The sequence below is a fragment of the Bubalus bubalis genome, chromosome 11, assembly GCF_019923935.1.
Source record: "Bubalus bubalis isolate 160015118507 breed Murrah chromosome 11, NDDB_SH_1, whole genome shotgun sequence".
In the NCBI taxonomy this organism is placed as follows: Eukaryota; Metazoa; Chordata; class Mammalia; order Artiodactyla; family Bovidae; genus Bubalus; species Bubalus bubalis.
The window spans coordinates 94,265,326-94,289,619 of record NC_059167.1 but is presented as its reverse complement, the minus strand read 5'-3'; the positions used below and the strand labels follow the sequence as shown (position 1 = coordinate 94,289,619).

Sequence of the window (24,294 nt, the reverse complement as noted above, 5' to 3'; positions counted from 1 at the left end):
GCCTAGTGTGAGATTTTCCTGGAGCCAAGTAGGGAGGCTCCTGGTTCTTTAAGGTGGTTCTAGGTTTTCAGTGATGAAACTGAGGACAGAGGCAGCCTGCATAACTGAAATCCACAGGATATCTCTGAAACTCATATTTAGCAGATGGTTTCTGTTTTCTTGCCATCAAATCTATTTACCAGAACCGCTGACCACGTAGCAGAACTGACTGATTTGAATTCCGTCCCTCCCCAGTTTCCCCCACCTTCATTTAATGTTAAGGAGAAGGCATATAGCGGGATAGAAGGGCTCAGAAAGGCTTGGATTTTTCCACAGGCCGAGTAATTGCCTTCTGAATGATCAGAGATCAACGGTTTCTGCTCGTCCTCTGTTTTATACATGTGATTTTAAATGCTTGAAGTCATCTGGCTGTTTCTATTATCAGGAATATCTCTAATAAAAGGAAGGAAGTTGCTTGAGGGATGTCACGTTTTGTGGTTGCCTTAAAATTCCTCTGTTCTCCAAGTCAGGCCCTGAATCTGACCTTTGGAATCTGGGAATGGTGTTCTGTTGACACACAGGCTGGGCCTGTGACGCTGCAGCTGAATTGCTAGCTTAATAAGAAGCCTGGTGCCTTGATTCTTGCACGGCATGTATGATGCAAAGCCTTTTGATGTAAATATGATATTGAAGTGTAATTAGGATTTTTTCCCTCTAAGCCCAATTCTCTCTAAGGCTTCATTGTGCTCTGCTAGCCGCCTTCCTGTCCTCACCATTTCATGAATTGTGTTGTAGACCTTTGTCTACACGCCCCACCCAGCTTTTAACACGTAGTCTGTTTCAAACTGAGTTCTGATGGCTCTAGATGAAATGACTCCATTGTTTAACTAATTTCTCTCTTTCATCTGGTATTTCTGGGGAGTGCAATGGTTTCTCCATCAGACTATGCTGGCCACGTTTTCCATGGGTTGTATCTCTTGGCTTTTGGGATGCCTTCTGCCCGTATTTTTAACTTTCTCTGAAGCACCGTTCCAGTGCTAGCCAGAGGGTGGTTCTGTCCTTTTTCACTGCAGTGTCAGGCATGGTGGGATAGGTCCTCCTCTCTCCCCTTGCCAGGAAGGCTCACTGAGTGTAGTAGCAATTCTTCTTAAGAGAAGCCTTGTCCGGAACAGGGACAGTGGAGAATGGACAGGGCAGGGACGGGGGTGGCGGAGTCGTAAGACCCAGGGCTGGGGAGCCCATCACTGCGTCTAGATATAAGTGAACATGTAAATAAGACCATAACCTTCCTTCCACAAAAGGCGGGTATGGGCATTAATCTCAAATCCAGCCCTCAAGTGAGCTGAGTAACCTGTCTGGAGCTTGCATTTCTCTAGCTTTAAGGAAATGAGATTGCTGCGCCTGTTACAGGGGATGCTGTCCATCGCGAGTGGACCCTCAGTTCCCTCTTGTCTTACTGGGGCACAGAGCAGTTATTTACCTTGAGCAAGGTCCCCCGAGTTCCAGACCCATTTCCTAGCATTGCATTTTACCAAGTTTCAGGAAAACTCTATCCATATTCTGAGGAATTTTAAATACAGCATCTTATTTTCCCAAATAAAGACTTTACTAGGGGGAAAAAGTATATGTGTTCTTATTTGCATAGTGACTACTTGCTCAATTAACCCCAAAACAGACTCTTCCCATAAAATTAAATGTATTTTAAATTTATTTTTTGGTATTTAAGATAGCAACAAACCAGAAAGTATAATTCAGTAAACACCTATGTCCTCAGTATTCACTGCTTTTAAAAAAAAAAAAATCAATGATGAATAATACCTGAAGTCCCTGAATATACCCCTTCTTCACTAGCAGGGCCACTTTTCAACTGGGAATTTAGAAGCATTTCTTTGTCCTGTTATACTCTTATGCTTATACTTGATATTGTTTTAAATATTTTAAAACCTTAAGCAGGATTCTATGGTCTGTATTCTTCTATGACATTTTTTTACTTGATAGTTGTGAGATTCCTTCATTTTGAATGGGTGGCTTTAGTTGTTTCATTTTTACCGTCATATAATTTCCAATGTATGAATATTTCTCAACAGAAGTTTTTTGGTGATGGATGTTAATGGATGTGGATTAGGCTGTTTCCAAAAATTGGTTCTAAATCTGCTCCAAATGTTCTTACAAGTGTCCTTCATCGAGCCTAGAGATCCATTCATGTAGTAGGTGGGTGATAGGTCACACGTTCGCTTCACCTTTACTAGAAATCTGCAGAATGTTTTTCAGAGTGGCTGAACCGTTTTACTCTCCCAGCAACAATGTGTGAGCTCCTGTGGGTCTCCTTCTTGCCTGTGCTCGACAGTGTTTGATTTCTTAATTCTACTGTTCTGTTGATCAAAACAACAGCTGATTGTGACATGGTTCAGTTCAATTCAGTTCAGTTGCTCAGTCATGTCTCTTTGCGACCCCATGAACTGCCGCACGCCAGGCCTCTCTGTCTATCACCAACTCCCAGAGTCCACCCAAACCCATGTCCATCGAGTCAGTGATGCCCTCCTACCATCTCATCCTCTGTCGTCCCCTTCTCCTCCTGCCCCCAATCCCTCCCAGCATCAGGGTTTATCTCATTGTAATTTGAAATTTTTCTTTTCCTGATTACTAAATGTTGAGCGTCTCTTCATACTTGTATTTCCTGTTTTGCACCTTTCTGTTTCAAATCTTTTGCCCAACTTTCTTTTTTTTTTTTTCCCCAACTTTCTTTCTGTTTGTGTTTTTATTGTTTTTAAGGATTTTGTTATGTTCCGGTTACTAATACTTGTTGGTTTCCTATATTGTAGATGTCATTTCTTAAGCTAGCACCTATCTTTTTTTCTTTTTTATTAAAGTGTTTTTTGCTTTTACTTTTGGTGAATAGGAGGCTTAAATTTAAAGCCAGATGGATCTTTTCTTTTATGGCTGTATATTTTGATAGTAGACATTTATATGTCTGTATTTTTGTGATAAAACCTTATACTGCCAAATTAATATTCCAAACAGCAGAGCATAAAATACAAAGTTGGTGCAGCTGTAACCGACTGTGAGTATCTCATGACTATGAGTAATCTTCCATATATATAACGTGTGTGTGTGTGTAACAAAAAAAGACTATGACATTTTTTTATTTTGATTCTAATTTAGGGATACTGTTGGTGTTTAGTCACTAAGTCGTGTCCGACCATTTACAGCCCTGTGGACTGTAGCCCACCAGGATCCCCTGTCCGTGGGATTTCCCAGGCAAGGATACTGGAGTGGGCTGCCATTTCCTTCTCCAGGGGATCTTCCTGACCCAGAGATCGAACCCACATCTGCTGCTTGTCAGGCGGATTCTTTACCACTCAGCCACCAGGGATGTCCAGGGATACTATTAGGGTGGCAGAATCATCAAATGTGAAGGACTGTATCTTCCTCTTACCCAAGTGGTCATCTTGTATCTGTAAAAAACCCTGTGGGTGTCTGGGTTCAAGCATGATGGCTGAGTCCAGGTAGGCTTTGGTGCCTTCCGCCAGCTAAGTACTCTGTTGATATCTGTTGCATAATGAATATGTAAGAGCATCTGAAGTTAACAACAGATGTGTCTGCTTGGAAGAATAGACTAGTGGTTCTCAAATCTGGTTGCCATTGAGATTAATGCACGGGCCTCATCCTTAGAGATGCTAAGTCTCTTGGTTTGAAGTAGGACCCAGGTGCTAATATATTTCAAATGTTCTTCAGATACTTCTAATAGGAAGTCCAGGTTGAGAGCTTCAGGTCAGAGAACTTGAGGCAGAAAGGGCAGGGGAAGACTGAGACCACTTACTGGGCTCAGAAAGGTCCACGAGGCAGTGGAACGTGGCTCGAATCAAAGCACAGTGAAGGCTGGAGGTCGGTGTGAGGTCAGGCTGATCATCGGGGCCTGTGGCTGAAAAGAGACAGAAAGAGCAAAGAAGCATTCTGGATGTTTGGAGGACAGTGGGCCAGGGAAGGGAGGTAGGACAAGCCAGGGATTCGCAGTCTGGGGCAGGGCTGGGCCTGTGGACTCTGCAGCGCTGGTGCCTTTCTGACCAGAAGCCAGAGGGCAGGCCTCGGCTCATTTAAAAGGCACGAGTCAAGTACAACCTTTGGCTTCCCATAGGTCAGAGGAGTAAAGAAAGACGTTTGGCCTGGGAATGGAGTGAAGACGGGGTTCCCTTTCAGTTCAGTTCAGTTCAGTCGCTCAGTTGTATCAGACTCTTTGCAACCCCATGGACTGCAGCACGCCAGGCCTCCCTGTCTATCACCAACTCCCTGAGTTTACTCAAACTCATGTCCCTTGAGTCGGTGATGCCATCCAACCATCTCATCCTCTGTCGTCCCCTTCTTCTCCTGCCTTCAGTCTTTCCCAGCATCAGAATCTCTTCCAATGAGTCAGTTCTTCGTATCAGGTGGCCAAAGTATTAGAGCTTCAGCTTCAACATCAGTCCTTCCAATGAATATTCAGGGTTGACTTCCTTTAGGATGGACTAGTTGGATCTCCTTGCAGTCCAAGGGACTCTCAAGAGTCTTCTCCAACACCACAGTTCAAAAGCATCAATTCTTTGGCACTCAGCTTTCTTTATAATCCAACTCTCACATTCATACATGACAACTGGAAAAACCATAGCTTTGACAAGATGGACTTTTGTTGGCAAAGTAATGTCTCTGCTTTTAATATGCTGTCTAGGTTGGTCATAACTTTTCTTCCTAAGAGTAAGCGTCTTTTAATTTCATGTCTATAGTCACCATCTGCAGTGATTTTGGAGCCCCCAAAAATAAAGGGGGCCCCTTTAGAGATGTAAATACTATTTTAAAATTAGAGCCAACAGGGCAGCAGGCAGAATTGATTAAGGGCATTGAAAAATAAAAATGATCTTTATGATGAAGTCCCCTTTTTGTGAAATGAAGTTGGTTTGGCTCTGAGCTATGTGTGTGTATACACCTGTGCATGAACACTCAGTTCTGCAGGTGGCGGGGAGGATGGGATTCCCAAGGAGCTGTTGGAGTGGGGAGGATTCAGGCTCTGCGCTTGTTTTGGAAGACAGAAGCGATGGGAAGATCCGTACCCGCCCCAGACGGACACACAACTCACCGCTTTTGCGTCTTCATCCTGGTGGCAGCCCTGTTAGCAGCAGCGCAGGCTCCTAGTGTGTGAGCAGGGAATCACCAGGTGCTGGATCCATCTGCAAGACTGGAACAGAGTCCAGAAACCCATAAGAGAAATCTGGGGAGTGCAGTCAGAACTGAGGCTTTACAATTTGGAGCACAATCAAAGAGCAGCACACTGGGAGTCAGGAAAAATGAAGTCTCAGTCCTGACTCTGTTACTCCAAATCTATGTGGTCTTAGGCAGTTTAGTTCATTTCCACTTATTTATTGAGCCCCAGCCTTGACTGAGCACTTTCTAGATGCTGGGGACAAAACTGTGGGAAAAAAACAACGTCTGTGTCCCTCAAGACACTCACAACCTTTCCCAGGAGAAAGATATTTAAACGAGTAGTAAGGTTAGTGCCCTGAAGCACGGGAGGAGCTGAGCAGAGAGTGTTGAGTCCCGCGGGGGTGCAGCTGGGCCTCGACGGCCTCCGGGGAGTGGGGGGCACGTGAGCGGCCCCTGAGCAGGCGTCAGCTGAGCAGATGTGAGAAGAAGGCCTTTCCAGGTCAACCACTCGGCCTGAATTCTCTCCTCCTCCTTGTTGGGGGGGAGCTCTAAAACCAGAATCCAAGTTCTTTGACGCAATTCCTGAAGCTACCGAGAACTGTGGATGCCCATGGCAGAGAGTGTGCTACGGTGACAGCCGGGCCATGTGAACAGCCTTGATTTTTTCCCAGACTCAGTCTCTCATCTGTTTGCCCTGCACCAGCTGGTTTTCTTCTTGGGCGTTCCCTCTCCTTTGAAATGAGTCCAAGCCATGCGGGGACTAGGGGTAATTATTTTTTTCTTAATCATTGTGGTGCATTTTCCCTACTTGTTTTCACTGCTGTAATTCCTACTCATAGCAGTGTCTTTGTGTTTGCGAAATCTCTGTTCTTGACTATCCAGAAAGTGGGAAAACCAAACTTTTCTTTTTTTCCTCCCAATTCATAAATCTGATCCTGGTAATTCTCCACTCAAAAGCCTGCCGTGTGGTTGGTGCCTACAGATTCAAAAGGGATTTCCTTTCCAAAATCCTTTTAAGGATCTGACCCCAACATAGTCTTCCCTGTCGTGCTCTGTAATCCAGTTTCTGTAGACCTGTGTCGTCTTCCGCACAAGCATCTTTGCATTCTTGCTTCTGTGCCTGCTTTCGTTGTTCCCCATGTCTGGAATTTCCTCTCCCAATCCTGGTCTCTTCTTCTTCCCATCCATGACCCGCTTGTTTTCATGAAGCCTTCTTCGATCTTGGTTGTTGTTGTTAAGTTGCTCAATCATGTCCGAGTCTTTGCAACCCCATGGACTGCAGCACACCAGGCTCCCCTGTCCCTCACCAACTCCTGGAGCTTGCTCAAACTCATCTCCATCAAGTCAGTGATGCCATCCAACCATCTCATCTTCTGTCATCCCCTTCTCCTACCCTCAATCTTTCCCAGCATCAGAGTCTTTGGACTCCCCACCTTCAAAGCCAGAAAGATGATCTTGTTTCTCTCAACCTCAAAGCCTGAGGCGAAATGTCTACCAATCAGAATTCTGTATCTCACTGAACTTTCCAACAAAAGCCAATGATAGAAATGGGCACATCAGCCAAGTCTGAAAGAGTGTCTCTCTCACAGACCCTCTCGGAATGAAAAGGTATACTCCCAGTTGCATATTCAGGGACCTAGGTTACTGGTTTGATTTCAGCCAAGGTGAAAGTATTTACGCCACGGTGGGTTGGTTTAGTCACTAAGTCGTGTCCGACTCTTGCAACCCCATGGACTGTAGCCCACCAGGTTCCTCTGTCCATGGGATTTTCCAGGCAAGAATACTGGAGTGGATTGCCATTTCCATAGAATCAGCAAATGCTGCAAAATAGGACTTTTCTTTTTTCCTGAAGAGCCAACTCATCTGAGTGTGAACTGGTGACCCTGCTGCATGTCTACATGTATGTGTGTAAGTGACCATGCACTCACGTGTGTGCATACGTGTATTTGACACACTGGACACACTGTTAATACTGGACCGTTAGGAGTGCACCATTGGCCGGCAGAGCATCCTCATGAGGCTGAGGGGAGAGCTCGTGGTCGAGGTGGCTAGGAAGTGTGTCTCTCCTCCTCCTCTCCTCTCCAGAGCTGGAATTGTAATACCCATGACCCCACCTCCTTCTTGCTTCTGTGTCCTTGGCAAATGTGGTGACTTCCTGGAATCAGAGCTAATATGCTAATTGAGGATCTGTGTATCTGCAGTCGCTCACAGTCCAATCTCCAAAGTAGAGAATCTTGGCTCGGCTACACAGACGTCGGCTACAGAAGCGGAGGCCCCCAGGCTGGTGCCAAGGGCGACCTGTGTTCCCAGGAAGGTGGCCCAGGGACATGGGGCTGGGGGTGGGGCTGGGTGGAGATGGGAGAGAGAGGCCTTGGAGGGGGCTCAGCAACGCTGCCAGGCTCGGCCTCAGGTGCCAGCCTCCAGCCGACCTGGGTCAGGTCGAGGTTACCATGCTGGATGCAGGCAGGGAACTTTTGTGGCTCCGGAGAAAGCTGGAGGGCCTTTCCTATCTGACAGCAGGAAAAAGATCTTCTAGGTTGAGGGTTGCTCCTGAATCTTCGTGCAGTTGCTCAGTGGCCGCGGCCTGCCTCCTGCCAAGGTCGCTCACATGTAAGGGCTCAGCTCAGGGCTGGGGGCCGTGGGGCTCCCACAGTCTTCACGTGCTTTCCTGGCAGAGTTGAAGATGGCCCATTTAATGACCTCATGCACATCTTGGTTCCTTCAGAGTATGTAGGCGTGTGTCCGTTTAGGGGGCAGTCTCTGCTCTTCCCTCAATCCCTTAGCCTTACAACATGAGTCACTTTTTATTTTATTCCTTTTAAACTCTTGTTGATTTCTCACTTTATCTATCTTCCGTCCCTGGGCGTCCCTCTTCAGGGCCAGTTTTGCTGGAGCAACCACAGGAGGCCTTGTTGGGGGGGTTAGGGGTGGGGGCGCCTGTGTGTGATAGAGGCAGTCTACCCAGCAGACATCACAGAGAGTGCAGAGGTAGCTTAGGTTATCAATCAGATCCATCTGTCTGTACCAAGTTGGTTTCACTTCTTAATCATTACCTTTTTAGTAGGATTCTGGCAGTTGCACTATTTTTGAAGAGGCGTGTCTGTTTCAGACCAAAAACAAGCAAAACTGCTCTTAGGGTGAAGCTGCATGGGGGGCCAGAGTCCCAGTGATGCAGGAACCCTGGTGACGCTCCTCTCCCAGTGGAATTCTGGGGCTGCACACGTATGCTGGGCACGGGTATCAGTATAGACACCTTGCAGGATGTAGCTTTGCTTCAGTTCAGTTCAGTCACTCAACCACGTTCGACTCTTTGTGACCCCGTGGACTGCAGAATGTTGGCAGTTCATGGGCAGGTGTTGGAGAAGATTCACACCATGCCCACCGTAAGTTAAAGGGCCCGAAAGGGAAGGATTTAGTCTTCAAAGTCTAATTTAAAGAAAGTTCTGCCTTCTCGTTTACTTGATAAAGCCTCCCCTGACCATTGGGTCCCTGTGGTGTCTCTGGTCCTGTGAACTCTGAAGGACACCATCCGACTCACGGGGGCCAACCTAGTGTGTTGATTGCAGGAAACGCAGCTAAGCAGAGGCAGAATGACTGCAGCCTCTTAGAGAAAAACAAATCTGGATCCATGGAGGTGAGGTAGAACCTTCAATCCAGTAGTTTAAAATGAAGATACGTATCTGCTCTCTGCTTGCAGCCAAAGGCAGTTAGATGGTGTGGGCCGGTGAACACCTAAGCTCGTTCCTAGAGTCGTGGGGCAGAGTTCAGCTTCTTGTGGTCATGGTGTGGGGTTACTCAGTTTATTTGAGGAAGTGCAACTGAAATGAATAATTTAGTCATGATCAACACAGATAAGAGTGAGCTGTTTATTCCTTATATTAAAACATGAAGACAAAAAATAAGGTATAAATATGGGAAAAGCTGTTAAAACCATCGAAATGCTTTAGCTTCCACATATGAGAGAAATTTTTACTCTTTAGAAATTTCAGAGGAGTAACAGCCTGGCATCATGTGCAGCATAGTAGGTGCTCAGTAAATAATCAGTTTTTTCTCTTATAGAGTAAAGAATAATAAGTGCTTATTGTAAAAAGCCATATACTTAAAAGAAAAATAACCTGAAATCTCACCACTTAGCATTTGGGGATATATCCTCTCAGACATTTCAAGGCATATAAATGTATGTGTACTTTTACAAAATCAGCTCTATTGTACAGGATGTTTTAGCAACTGTCTCCATGTCATTAAATTGGATCCTTTTATTTAGCGGCAAAGGAGCATGATATAATATCCAGTGTCAGGAAGAATGTGTCAACTCCTGTAGCTTGTGACTTGACACGTCTCACGTGCTTTTTTCTTTTATTTTTTTAGCAGGTTTCTTCGGCGGAGGTACGCATCGGGCCCATGAGATTGACACAGGATCCTATCCAGGTACGCCTCTGTTCCTCTTAGAGGCTCGGTTTGCAGATCAAGTAGTTATAGGAGCCCCATCTCAGGGGCTCGCCTCATCTACAGCAGATGCCACCCTTGCTCTGAGATGCACCCCCAGGCATCCATACATGGTGTGTGTGTGTGTGTGTGTGCACGCATCTCTGTGTGTGTGTGTCTGTGTACAAACGCTTGTCTTTATTAATGTCATACTTGACATATCAGATTGTTTTCTTGAAGAAAATACTGCCCCATTTGGAGTATAATATAATAGGTAAATTGATTGCATGGTGGGTTGTAAGGAACAAAAATGCTTCACCAAAAAAAGTGTCTATTCTACATGCCCCTCCCGCAGCTGGACAGAGAAGAAGCCATGAGCGGTAAAGGGCAGGCTTTGCCATGAGCCGCAGCTGGATGGGAACCCTGGTTCTGCCCTTTCCAGCTGTGTGACCTTGGCTGTGTTGCTTCACTTCTCTACCCGGTAAAGAAGTCTGTAAAGTGGAGATGGTGATGCCTCCCTCTTAGGAAGTGATTAGCTTCCCAAGTTCAGTGAAATAACCATCAAGTGCTTGGGACACCTGCCTGGCAGCGGAAGGTGCTCAGGGGTGATAGCTGTCGTCCTGTGTGTCTTGGGCCAGGCAGCCTACTGGGCTCTTAGACACCAAGGCTACCATCTACGGGGAGAGAAGGGCCAGCACCCGCGCACTAACTTCCCTCTGACCGTGACAGCGACTGTGTCCTCCCCAGCCCCTCCAGCGTCACGGGCGCCCTGTGGGAAACAGGTCTGAGAGGGGCGTGTTAAGTCCTCATCGGCGTCTGCATCTTCCTGGTAAGGCCTACGGGGGCCACCTTTCTCCTTGTGAAACTGTCGCTTTTTTAGCACCAGTTTGTTCTGCACTTCGGACAAGTAAAGATGCAGGAAACATGTAAACAAACCAATTAACATGTAGACGAAAGTGAAAAACCAACCAGAGAAATGTGTTGTTTGATTTATGAGCGATTGGAAAAGAAAATAACTTAGTGTTTCTTGGAAAAGGAAATACAAATCTGGGGCAGGGGGAGTGAAATAAGAGATTTAAGCTTGGGAAAATTGGATGAAACAAATTTAGGAGCAGAGAGAGAGGGAGTGAGAATTTATTAAAATAAACATAAGCCCCAACTATTTATATAGAATACAAACAAGTGGAAAATTCCAGTATTCATCCTAGGGGCGTGGGACTTTGTAGTCCATTTTGAATAAAGGCAGTGACAAAGGTTCTGATATCAGTATTTATTCCCAAAGTAATATCCAGACTGTTTCTTGGAATTTGTGTGGTTTCAGATCAGTTAATGTAATTTACCTTCATTTTTTACCCTGTGCTATGCTGGCAATGAATGCTCATGATAAGGACATCTCATTCTTTTAAAATACTGTTATTTTTGTTACATTTGTTAAAATGTAAAGTATTTCAAATATTCATAAAAGTACATGTGTATCCCCATACCCACTTTTATCAAATATGCAAATTTTATCAAGTACAAGAAATTTATTTTATCAAGGATGTCCTATTTGTTTGAGCTCATTTTAGAAACAAGAGATTACAGATACTTTATAAACTCTATTTTTTCCCTTTGCCCTCCTCTCTCTTCCTTAAAAGTAACCACTATTTGGAGATTGATTATGATAGGTATTTGTGTATTTCTTCTGCATATCTACGTATCCATTACCACTTTGTTTTGAATACCTTAAATTTTATTTGAAAAGCATCAGGAAGTAGTCATCATTTTGAAATTTTTCATCATTTAGTGTGATACCTAAGAATCTATTGCCTAATCTAAAGTAACAAAGATTTACTCCTTTGTTTTCTTCCAAGAGTTTTATAGTTTTACCTCTTATAGTTAGCTCCATGATCCATTTTGACTTAATTTTTGTATAGGCTGTGAGGTAGGGCTTCATTCTTTTGCATATGGATGTCTGGCTGTGCAACAGCATTTGTTAAAAAGAATATTCCTTCCGCCATGGAGTTGTCTTGGTACCTTTTCCTAAAATCATAGGGCTTTAATTGTGAGGGTTTATTTCCGGATTCTCAAGTCTATTTCATTGATATATGTCTGTACACACTGCCTTGATTTCTGTAGCTTTGAAGTGTGAATCCCCTTTCTTATTTTTTAAGATTGTTTTTGCTGAGTCCCTTGCATCTTCATACCATTTTCAAGACCAACTTGTGAATTTGGGGAGGGGAGGACCAGCTGGGATTTTGATAGTGATTGCAATAAATCTGTAGATCATTTTGGGGACTATTGCTATATTAACCATTTTGTCTTCTAATCCATTAATATGTTTTTCCGTTTATTTAGGTTTTCTTTAATTTTTTCATCACTGTCTTGTAGTTTTTAGTGAATGTGTTTCCTATTCTTGTTACATTTATTCCTGAAATATTTTATTTACTTGGTACTATGGCAAATGGAATTGTTTCCTTACTTTCATTTTGGGTTGTTCATTGCTAATGTATAGAAGCAAAATTTATTTTTGTATATTGATCTTGTACCTTGCAATCTTGCTGAATTTATTAGCTTTTACATTTTTGTGAATTTTTAAAGATTTTCTATATACAAAATCACATCATTACTACTTTCTTCCCAATCTGAATGCCTTTTACTATTTGCCTAATGTCCTCTTGAACCTTCAAAACAAGTGTATTTAGTTTTATAAGATATATCCAAATCTGTGTTTAGTTTTATAAGATATATCCAGATCTTTTCTTAAAGCTGTACCATTTTACACTCCTATAAGCAATGTGAGTTCTGATTACTCCAAATCCTTGGTAATATATGTTTCAGTCTTCTAATTTTAGCTCATCTACTCGGTGAGTAGTACTGACTTATGGTAACTTAATTTGCATTTCTCCGTGACTAATAATGTTGGGCCGATTTTTAATTTGCTGCTTGGCCATTTGAAAAATCTTCTATGAATGTTTAGTTAAGTCTTCGGCTCCTTTTTAGTTGGGTTTACTTTTTTAAAATTACTGCATTGTGGGAATTCTTTACGTATTCTTGTCCAAGTCCTCTGTCAGATTTTGAGAATATTTTCTTCTAAACCGTGGCTCTTCTTTTCATAAATTTAGATTTTGAACAAAAATATTAGTTTTGATGTAGTCTAATTTCTCACTCCTTTTATGGCTCTGTGTTCTAAGAATCTTTAATACCAGGTTGAAGATTACTTGTTTTCTTCTGGAAACTTGATTGTTAAATTTTAATTTAGATCTATAACTCAAGTTCACTTTTATGTATGGTGTAGTAAAGAGGTTAAGGCTCTTCCCCTCTCCATATTGACCAGATGGTGGTGGTGGTTTAGTTGCTAAGTCATGTCCAACTCTTGGGACCTAATGGACTGTAGCCCTCCAGGCTCCTCTGTCCAGGGGATTCTCCAGGCAAGAATACTGGAGTGAGTAGCCATTTCCTCCTGCAAGGAATCTTCCCAACCCAGGAATCAAACCCGGGTCTCCTGCATTGCAGACAAATTCTTTACTGACTGAGCCACCCAGGAAGCCCCATTATTCTAGCTCTATTTGTTGAAATGACTATTCCTCGCTCCACTGAATTATCTCTTGATGCCTTTCTTACTGATTCTTTGATACTTGTTGCAACTTGTTTGGCAGCCAGTAAGTAATGTAGACAGTTATTAAATTTTCCACACAAAACTTTTAAGAAGATATATTCCTGTTTCTGGAAGACAGGCTTCTGTATCTGTGAAATTAATTCACCTTTATTAATGATGCTATTCAAACTACTTCTATCTTAACTTTTTGTGTTCCATCAGTTTCTGTTGTAATGGCTTATGTCAGTAGCCTCAATATTTTTTAAAATATTTTCTGATGTTTCAAATCTGCCACGTTAATCTGTATCCAAGTTCTAGATTTGTGTATGTTCTTGGTAACTCTTGCTTTTATATATTGTCCCTCTTTAAACGTCTACCTTAATTTATATTTTATTTGTTGGTAATATGGTTGGGCCAGCTTTCTTTAGTTAATATTTTCCTGATATATGTTTTTCTATCTTTTCACTGTCACTTTTATTTATAACTTTGTGTTAAATATCCCTCTTATACAGAACACATAGTTTTATTTTTCTAAAACCTATTCTGATAAACTAACTTTAATAAGTAAGTTTAATCTGGTTACATTGAGTGTGATTACTGATATAATTAGTCTTCTTTTGTATTTTCTATTTTATTACCCTTTTCCCCTTGTTTCTACTTTTTGTTAAAATGGTTTTCAGAATTACCTTTTACTGTCTCTGTTTTAGCAGGTTGAAGTTAGGCTCCTACTTTAGCGGTTTTCCTTAAATTATTTTTAATATGTTTGCTTAGCAGTCAAATTTTGTAACAAAGTCTATATTTCTGTCCTCTGAAGTATGATGTAGTCCTTTGCAGTATTTAAATATTCTATAATAGCCTCAGTTGTCTGTAATTTTTTGACTGACATTTGGTATGTTAAAGCATAATAAAACATTTTAAATTTGTGCTCATAAGCTATGAAATATAGTAACTAATAAAATTAATGCTGTGAATCCATCAGCCAGCATAAGAGATGGGATGTTCCCAGTGGTACCATGTACCTGCCTGGTTCCTGTCCCATGAGTTTGGGCCCTGTGATAGCAGCTAAAAGCATCAAGAGTCCCTCTCTGAATGAGGGGCGGAATAATTAAGAAAACTCTTTTTTAAAAAATAAGCTCAACTTAGAACCAAGGATGCCTTTACTCCTGGGTCTCATTCAAGCATAATTTTAGGCACTGATCCATCCAGTTCAAGTCCATATGCTCAAGACTCCACAGCCGGTGTTGTCGGGAGGAAGGAGCCACAGGATGACCCCTGACCGCCCAGGGAGTCTGGCTGGTTTTTTTGTCTTTTACATTCTCACTGGAAGGGCTGCTGCTGCTGCTAAGTCGCTTCAGTCATATCCGACTCTGTGTGACCCCATAGACGGCAGCCCACCAGGCTCCCCCGTCCCTGGGATTCTCCAGGCAAGAACACTGGAGTGGGTCGCCATTTCCTTCTCCAATGCATGAAAGTGAAAAGTGAAAGTGAAGTCGCTCAGTCGTGTCTGACTCCTAGCGACCCCATGGACTGCAGCCTACCAGGCCCCTCCGTCCATGTGATTTTCCAGGCAAGAGTACTGGAGTGGGGTGCCATTGCCTTCTCCGACTGGAAGGGCAGGGATATCTAATCAAGTGTTCTTGTGCTTCTGATACTGTCATTGCAACCGTCTTAGAAAGGGCCTAAAACCTTCGTTTTTACATTTTATTTCTTGGAGAAAAAAAATACCTGCTCTGTAATTTCACTCACTGCCTTGCTGAAAATGTTAACTGTGTCAGCTGGAGCCCGTAGGACTTGGGAGGAACTTACTTGACAAGCATATTCCAGGATGTGGTTGCTTTGGAGGGTGCTTTTCTGAGGTCACTGGGGGGGATTTGCTCCCATGTGGCGGCCAGGCAGTGTGATGTGGGCTGGTGGAGCGCTACTGGGGTGGAGTGGGTGGATGTGCCTTGCGGAGTTGCAGAGGACAGCTCTCCTGAGTGAGTGCCTGTGACTCACGGCAGGGCATGTTTTCCAGTCTTAGCAAAAAATAAAAGTACAGGGAATATTATGAGGCAATAGATTTTTATCAACTGGTGCCATCTGGAAACCAAGAGGCCCTTTCTTCATCAATGCCTGGAGCGTATTCACTTTCCAGTGTGTGGAATTATTTCTGCTTAGGCTGTTGCCGCCCCCACCCCTCAGACTGAGCCTTCCAGCTGGCCTTGGAAGCAGATCCTGACTGCTGTGACCTGAGCATTCTCCCAGCAAGACAGCAGTTTCCTTTAAAACTTATACTTCCATATTGTGTGGACATGGATTTTATTTTTTCCCCCTGGAACCATTATATATTGGAGACTCTATCTGGCAATCCTTTGGCCTTGTGGGAAGCTGATCTTGACACATTAAGTGATGGAGTGATGGAAATGTTCAGATTCAGTAACTTCCTGTGGTCAGCATCTTCTCTCCTGTCTGTCCTGATTGCTGGCACCAAGTTGTGTCCTCTACCCAGCCAGTTTCATGGAACCACAGAGTGGTTAGGGATTTTAGTTGTTAGGGTCCAGTATTTTAGGGGTAAAAACACAGCATGTTACTTATGATTATATAAGCTTGAGGGTCAGGTCAACCACAGTTCAGATCTTGTTAGCTGCTGACTTGGGTGTGTGTCTTAACCATTCCATACCTCAGTTCCCACGTCTGTAAGTGGGGATGATGCCCACCTCCAAAGAAAGATTTGTGAAAGGGTTACTAAATGAGGTAGTATATTTAAAGTCCTTTCAATATCATGGCTGGCCCTTAAATTCTCATCAAACTATAGCTACTTGAAAAAGCCCTCACTTTGCATAGTTCCAGTATACACAAATTTTGGAGTTTAGTCAACATCAGATAACCAAAAAGATGTATTAAACAAAGTATATGAGCATCACGTTCCTAGGGACATTTAAGGAAAGCTCCCCAACTGTTGTCTCCAAATGAATCGACCCCACCTATGATCACATTGGCCAGTTTTTCAGTGACCACTTATACACGTCGTCTACTCTTAGGAGCTCCTTATATTTGGAAAAACTAATACAATTATGTAAAGTTTAAAAATAAAATAAAATTAAAAAAAAAAAAAAAAAAAAAGGAGCTCCTTGTTCCCTGGCTTTTGCTTAAAGCCAAACCAAGTATTCTGAAAATTAGATGTTTAATTGTGGACATTGACAATCCATTTGGAGACATGTAGGCATATCCTTTCTAGAAAGAACACTAATAATGATGAACATGTACACTGCAAGTTAAAGAAAAGTTAGAGTTGTTTTTTTTCATCTTTTTCGTGATTATATAGTTACATTCTCATTTAACTGTGAAGGACAGCTTATTGCTATCCTCAGAAAGATAGTTTTTCAGACCTTCTTGATAAAACATGTCAAAGGAATGGTTATAATACTTCCAACACAGTCCAGGGACATCAGAAAGATTACTGAAGGAGGAGCTGGGGATTATGGGTCTAGCTCTGCCACTGCTTTGCTCACGGAAGTTGCTGCCCTCATCTGTTGAATGGGTGATGGTGGGTCACCCCCAGAGTCCCTTCCTGCCCTGAAAACTCCTGAGAGGCATAGTCCCTGTTCCTGTCATTGCCTCTAGGACACCCCCCAGGTCACCTGCAGTCTGGCTGCTACCCCTCTGCAACCTCTTACACCAGACCCCCTGTACTTATTCTCTGGACCCTGCCCTGGGTTATCCATTACTTCATCAATCTGGCTTGGGTTGAAAGATGATTTAAACTTTGCAATTCCAAAAAATGTAGGTAGAAATAGAGGGAGGCCCAGCCTGATATTCTGAGGTTTTCATTGCTACATTTGAAAAGCCATACCCCAATGGCACAGCAGATGAAAAATCGGCCTGCAATGTAGGAGACACAAGAGACGTGGGTTCAGTCCCAGGGTCAGGAAGATCCCCTGAGGAAGGCATGGCAACCCACTTCAGTGTTCTTGCCTGGAGAATCCCCATGGATAGAGGAGCCTGGTGGGGTACAGTCCATGGGGTCACAAAGAGTCAGACACGACTGAGCACATAGCACACACAAGTAGCCTTCACTTTGCACAGTTTCGGTATACACAGACTAGGTTGTGTATGCCTGGTCACAAAGATTCAAACATTGGTGTTTGAACTGTGATAATTGCATGAAGTTGCTACAAACTTTTCTGATAGTTCTTCAATCCACAAGTCAGTACAGAAATTACAAACGTGCAGCGTGATCAGAGACAGATGTGCAGCCTGGACGGTGCCAATCTCGAGGCTTGTTTCACAGTCTCTGTTAAAGCAAAGTGTGCCCCTTTATTTCTCTGTGATAACCTACATGACATTATACAAAAGCTGATGATTGAAAGAGGAAGTTAGCCGCCCAAAATGAAAGCATAGTAAAGAAATGCAAGGTGATGATGCTAGACGTGAACAGCAGTGTAAATGGAGTTAGAGGAGAAAGCTGGCTGGCAGGGCTCACACTGCTGCCAGTGAGATATTCCAGGGTGTAGCCAGGGGAAGTTAGTCTCAACGCAAGTTTATTGAGCTAAGTGAAGAAAGTGGTTGTGACGAAAAGGATGAAATATCACAGATGAAGTGATGCCAACAGAAAACTGCACATTAATTAAAGGAACTCTGGGGACATTTCATGACATTGAAAGTACAGAGGATAAAATGTTGGAAGTTTATCCAAACTTAGGAGTTTATAATTCACCAAGGCATAAAGAGGTTCATATAATTTATACAGCTGGAGGAAGGCAAGCACTGTTCAAACTACTCAGTAAGCTGAAAAAAAACTTCAGAGTCTCAGTTTCTGATGTTTCAAAGAAAGTGCACTGAATAAGTGTTAATTTTATATTTTTCATTTCCCTGTACATTTATAACCAATAATAAAGGTTTTGTATGTTTTGACAAAGTTTCTAAATGTCATAGAACAGTAGTTGTGACCGTTCTTCATTCAGTTTGCTTCGCATGGCCATTTGTATGGTCTGGCGCTACCATGCAGAGGGGGCGCTGCCTGTGTATGTGTTCCGATCCTGGACAAAACCCAAGTTGGCCAAGACCTGCTCCAGAGGCAGACGTTTCCTCCTTGTCCCAGGCTTCACCACAGGGCTGCTTTCAGTCTTCTTCTCTTTTGCTGTGTTTGCAATAGCACAGTGAGGTTGGTGTAACAAAACTGCTTCCTTCTTCCCCTTCTGCTGCGCGGGGATTCCTTCCCTGGATGCCATGCCCACGCTCTGTCTTTGGCCACTGGCTAGTACTGCATCCCTCATGCTTATCTGCTTACCTGAACGTGTCCCCTGCTTGGTCCTGGGGGCAGACACTGGACTCTGGTTGTCTCTGTCAGCTTCTTACTCCCAGTTCTTATATCTTATGCGATAGATCAACAAAAATATTCTTCAGAGGAACGTTCCACATACTATTTAGAGCAGGTGAGAGTGAGTTTACTTTTACTCTATAAATAAAAAGCAATATGCTTTTTTTTATTTTCATTTTTTTTATTTCGTTTTTTGGCCACACACTGGCCCCTGGTCAGGGATTGAACCTGCGCCCTCTGCATTGGAAAGTGGAGGATCGCCAGGGAAGTCCCAAGTTCAGCTATATGCTTTCGTTAATTATTTTGTAAAAATCATTTTAATCATAAAAATCATTTTAAAATCATCCCTTTAAAAATCACTTTAAGGGATTTGCCTCAATGAATGGTCAGTAAACATTTCCACATTGACATGTTTAACAAGAAACTAAATACTGATACATAAAATGATAAGTTTGAAGAGGGACTATATCACATAAGGTTTTTTAGGGGTTGCATTCTTTGGTTTGGAGTAACAGTTGCCTTTCACAAAATAGTAAATGAATAAGAAATGTATTAGTGTATTTTTTCCCCCCAGAATCCAAGGAAGAGTTGAAAGCCATGGTTTAGAAAGGGTGGCAGTGAGCCATTTCTGAGTATTTTGACAGAAGGAATTTGAGGTTCTTCCTTCAATCTTTTTATATTAATGGCCCATGGGTCCTAATTCTCAGCCTCTGTGTCTCTGTTCAAATTTCAAATTCCCAAAAACATTATTAGCCCAGCTGTGGCCTAGGAGATAGGGGCAGAGAGTATAACTTTGGTTACTTGCGTATGCCGTCTTCCTAGAGAAAATAGAATTTTCCAGATAGGCAGACCTTAACAACAATGTCATGGCTATAGTACTTTAAAATATATGTATATATTTTTTTAATTGCCATAGATTTTCACTTTGCTTAGGAATTGAATCATTGAAAAGTAGTCTTTCTGAATTAATCTTTTATAAAGGGAAAGAATTTTGAACAGTACCTAGAGAGATTTTTCTAGTGAGTACTTTTATAAATATTCTTGTTTCGGTATGTAGACTTTAATTTTTAATCAGGCAGGGTGAAGCCAACAGAGTAGGAGAGACTGTCATTGAAAGATAGTTTATTCCTCACAGTTCCCGAGAGGAGGGGGCAGGCCATGCAGGACCACAGAGGGAAGAACTGAGGTCAGTTGGAGGCAGGGAGTATGAGGGCCAAAGTGTGGGCAGGAGCTGTGATTATGCTCTCTGTGCAAAGCGGTGAGGCAGGGGTGGCAGGGTGGACAGGTTTGACTGGTTGAATCACTCATGAGACATGTTGGGCAGAAGGACTGTCCCTAGTTGTCTGGTACCCGGCCCTGGAGTGATTTAGGACAGGTGGATAGTGGTCCAGAGGGTTAGCAAGTGGTAGAGGTGGTAGGCGCCGACTTCGGATTGGTTTGCATATGGAAAATGCATTCCTAGGCAAGTCCGTGGCTTTCTCTAGGCATTGGAGAATTGGCTAGCCCTCAGGGGCATCTCTCCAGAGTCAGCAAGGCTCCAGACATCAAAGCATTAGAAGTGCAGAAGTTAACCTGGCTGAGACTATGCACTCCCAATGCAGGGGGCTCAGGTTTGATCCCTGGTCAGGGAACTAGATCCGCAGGCCACAACTAAGAGTTCACATGCCGCCACTTAAGATCCTGAGTGCCCCAACTAAGACCCAACACGGCCAAATAAAATAAAAAACATTTTAAGGCGTGATTAATACAAGTCCCTACATGTTCAGTTGGTTGGTAAGTTTCCATGTGAAATCCAGCATAACTTCACAAAGTGGCTACAAGGCATTACACAGCGGAGCCCTCTGCTGTGACCTCCACTTCCTGTCCCTCTCTTTGGCCCTCCCCTCTGTCACACTGGCTTCCTTTCAGTTCTTGAACGCATCAGCCATGCATCCCACTGAAGGGACCAGTGGATCTGTTCCCTCTTTGTGGGATGATTTATCTTTAGTGATCATTTTCAGTTTTCCATTTTCTCTGGGCGTCTGCTCATATGTCACTTCCTCCGTGGGGCTTACCCTAAGCACCCTACTTAATAGTGCTCCCAGCAGCCTCTACTGTTTCACCTAGCACTTACCACTTTCAGCATTCCATATCATTTGTTTATTTATTATGCCTGTTGTTTGAGGTCAAGAGGTCATATTTATTTTGTTAGCATACTCTAAGCAATAAAAAAATCATGTCTACACATAGTAGGTGCTCAAGACTATTTGAAAAATGACATTATTTTTCCAAAAGTGGAGCACTCTAGTCTTTTAAGGACACATAAGACATCAGAGATTAGTACCTGTATCAGTGGCCAATATGGGAATACAGTTAGGCTCTTATTACATAAGTCAAATGTTGTTGTTTAGTTGCTAAGTCGTGTTCGACTCTCTTGCGACCCTGTAGACTACAGACCGTCAGTCTCCTCTGTCCATGAGATTTCCCAGGCAAGAATATTGGAGTGGGTAGCCATTGTCTTCTCTGGGGGATCTTCCTGACCCAGGGGTCAAACTCATGTCTCCTGCATTGCAGGTAGACTCTTTACCACTGAGCCACCAGGGAAGCATTAGTCAAATATTGAGGCATAAATGTAGAAAGGAAATATAGAGTGTTGAGATTCTTGCTTAGCAATCGTTATTCAGCCAGACAGATGGGACAAGAGGTTCTGTCACCTTCCCTGACGTTTAGCCTTTGCATATTGAGTTTCTCATGCTAATACCACAGCTACATCAAGTCAAAGGCCAGTGACTTTTTGTACAAACCAATTTATTCTACCTGATTTTTTTCACTGTCGCTCCATTGTTAACAGTTCCATCTGAAGGCTTTCTTTTCACTATCAAGATCCGGAAGGCTGCGTCCCTCACTTCTCTTGGAAGAGCCGCCTCCCACTTCTTTCCAGGAGTAGGTCTGCAGCGAAGGTTCTGGGGGATAGCCTGGCCTGAGGACTGACAGACCCTTGCCCACAGTGAGCCATGAAGAAGGGTGGCTGCCTCATGTGTTACTGGCATGTGATTTCAAGCCATGTGCTAAAAGAAAATATCAAAATCATGCTGAAAAACATGATTTCTCTTCTGGAATCACGGTATTTGAGAAAACAGGAAATGATTCAAGCAGTGTAGAACAACTGACATTTATGATGCATTCAGATGTTAAATGATAAAGGATTATTGGAGAGGCTTAGGTATAAAATGGTATTGTGGTTTTCTCTTTTTAGAAAAGAGTTTTTTTTCTTTAATAGATACATACGGGTGAAATATGTGGGATTTGCTGTAAAGTAATACAAGAGTTGGAAAGTGGGTAGGGAAAGCATTGAGGTCACATTGGCCAGGAGTGGCTTACTGCTGAAACGGGGTGATGGGTCCATGAGAGTCATTATACTGTTATTTTCGTTATTCTGTATATTTTCAGTTTTCAGTTAGTGAAGGATTTTTTAAAATGTAGTGGTAATTATTGACCAATTTCTCTTCTTTCTGATTTTAAGTGGAACACATTCACCCTTTCATCATGAAGATTGGTATTGACTATGGGCTTAAAGGACCAGAAACTTCCCTTCTGTTCCTCATTGTTTAAATGAGAACTGAATGGTGAAGAATGTTAAATGCTTATCAGTATCCTGAGACCATTAATATATGTACTTCTTATTCGGTCTGTTGCATGACGTAGTCTTACTCCAGTTGACAGTAAAAGCCGTCTTTTATTTTACAGAAACCCTGTGCGCAGTCATCCAGTCACTCAGGTACCAAGTGCTGCCCGGCAGGGTCACAGCAGGAGCAAGTCAGGCAGGTCTTCCCTGCCCCGAACTCGATTCTAGTGGGGAAGAGAGACCATAAACAAACAAATGAACAAGTTCAGGTGCTGGTGTGGCCATCTCCGGCGTTGTGGCCCCCAGGGGATCTGGGTTCCAGAGCCCAGGGAATGATGAGGGCACGTGGGTGGTGGTAAGCACTGCCGTCTTCTTTCCAGGGAGTGGGGCTGCACGTTCCCGTGAAGAAAAAGAGGCCTGCTTCCTCACCTTAGCTCCAGTAGCTTCACATTTCATGATTGTTCTTTCCAGATTCAGCAAGTGCTGGGTATTGCAATTAGTTTTTGAGGATGTTTTGAGTTCCCATCCTTTTCGGGTCTGGATAAAGATTTACGTGCTAAGTTCGGAGAGGCAGCCTCTAGGTACCTCAGGCAAACCCCAACTGCCCTGACCCCAAATACATGAGCATGTGAACCACAGGCTAACCTATGTTGATGAACCTGTTACCATTGTACTGATCAGTCCATTTGAAGACAGAGACACTTAGGAAATTATAAATGGGTAGCAAGCACCAACAGTGGTGGAGCTTGTCTTCTGTGCTCACTCAGGCCTCCCAGCTCGCTTACAGGCCGCTGTTTTTAGCACATCTGATATTGGAGAAGCTGTAGGCTGCAGATGCCCTGCCTTGTTCAGAGACACCCAGGAAGCAGGGGACCAGCTGGGATTTGAACCCAGGGGGCTTCTCTCCAGAGGCTGCATCCTCCACCAGTATCATGTAGGTCTGCTTCCAATCGTCTCTAAGGATGATGACTTCTGTCAAGATCCTCTTTTCTGTGTGTTTCAGGTTTTGCTCATCTTTGCAAAGGAAGATAGTCAGAGTGATGGATTCTGGTGGGCCTGTGACAGAGCCGGTTACAGCTGCAATATTGCTCGGACTCCAGAGTCAGCCCTGGAATGCTTTCTAGATAAACATCATGAGATTATTGTAATCGATCACAGACAGACTCGAAACTTCGATGCAGAAGCAGTGTGCAGGTACCGTAGTTATGTTAATATATTAGCAAATGCCCACCTAACAGCTTAAAATGAAATTCACGTATACATGTCTTTAGTTCCAGCCCAAATGTCTCTAAAATATGTGTTGATGTTTCTAAGCAGTATATATAGATTTCTACGATGGAAGTTATAGCTCCTCCTATGGCCTTTTCTATTTTTCCACATTTGCCTTCCAAAGAATTTAGAGGTGTGAGCTGGGCTCCTCTGAAAACTTTAGGGCATTTTTTCCCTTTGAGTATTGTTCATGTTGCACTAAAAAAAAAAAATGAGATTCACACAGTTCTTATTACACAGATATGGTTTGGATTTAAACCAGATATTTTAATCCTAATTATTCTGTCCCAAAATGAACATCAGAAATGTGTGAAATAGACCATTTCTGCCTGCCTGACAACAGATGGGTAGATTTTTACAGCAGTCGGGGAGGAAAGGCAGCCACTTTTCAGCAGCAGAAGAATCTCCCAAGGATCCAAAGCCCCTGCTTGTTTACAGAAATGCTTGCACTCTGGGGAGGAAACGCTTGTCTGTTCATAAATAAATGCAGTCATCAGAGTTAGCTCTGGATGAACCCATCCATTTGGCACAAGTGGAATGCTTTGAAGCTCAATGGAAAGAGGTCACTAATTAAATGCGGGACCAGGACAGACTCCAGTTACAAACAGAATGGGAATTGTCTTGAATATTAGCAAGCGAAATGAAAGGCAGGGAAATGGCTTCTTAGACCTGTTGGTACCCTGACAAGAAATGAGTGCATTTAAGAGAAGCTTCTCCTCATAGGCATTACCTTGCTATTCTTTGACCATTTTCAGTTTCTCAAAGAAGAAACTTTCTTAAGGAACCTATTTTAAAATGTCTTATAGGTCTCAAATAATCCTATCTTCCTGCATAGAAACATTTGCCTGTTTAACTATATAATAAAGTGTATCACAAAATAATTCGTATTTTTAGTATTAAGGGAAGAAAGAGTTGTTCAGCCATGTCCAGCTCTTTGTGACCCCATGGACTTTAGCTTGGCAGGCTCCT

General features: G+C 43.0%; 1 protein-coding gene across 4 annotated transcripts in view; it reads left to right on the top strand.

The window, feature by feature from the left end:
- Nucleotides 1-24,294, top strand: part of PDE8B (phosphodiesterase 8B) — a 258,802-nt gene that overhangs the window by 137,147 nt on the left and 97,361 nt on the right. For 3 of the 4 annotated variants that reach the window (XM_025296373.3, XM_025296370.3, XM_044925465.2), the window contains exons 2-3: nucleotides 9,520-9,579; nucleotides 23,060-23,250. In XM_025296373.3, the coding sequence (XP_025152158.2) occupies nucleotides 9,520-9,579; nucleotides 23,060-23,250 (251 nt within the window). The remainder of the gene's footprint in view (nucleotides 1-9,519; nucleotides 9,580-23,059; nucleotides 23,251-24,294) is intronic. The other variant, XM_025296371.3, reaches the window with a different exon arrangement.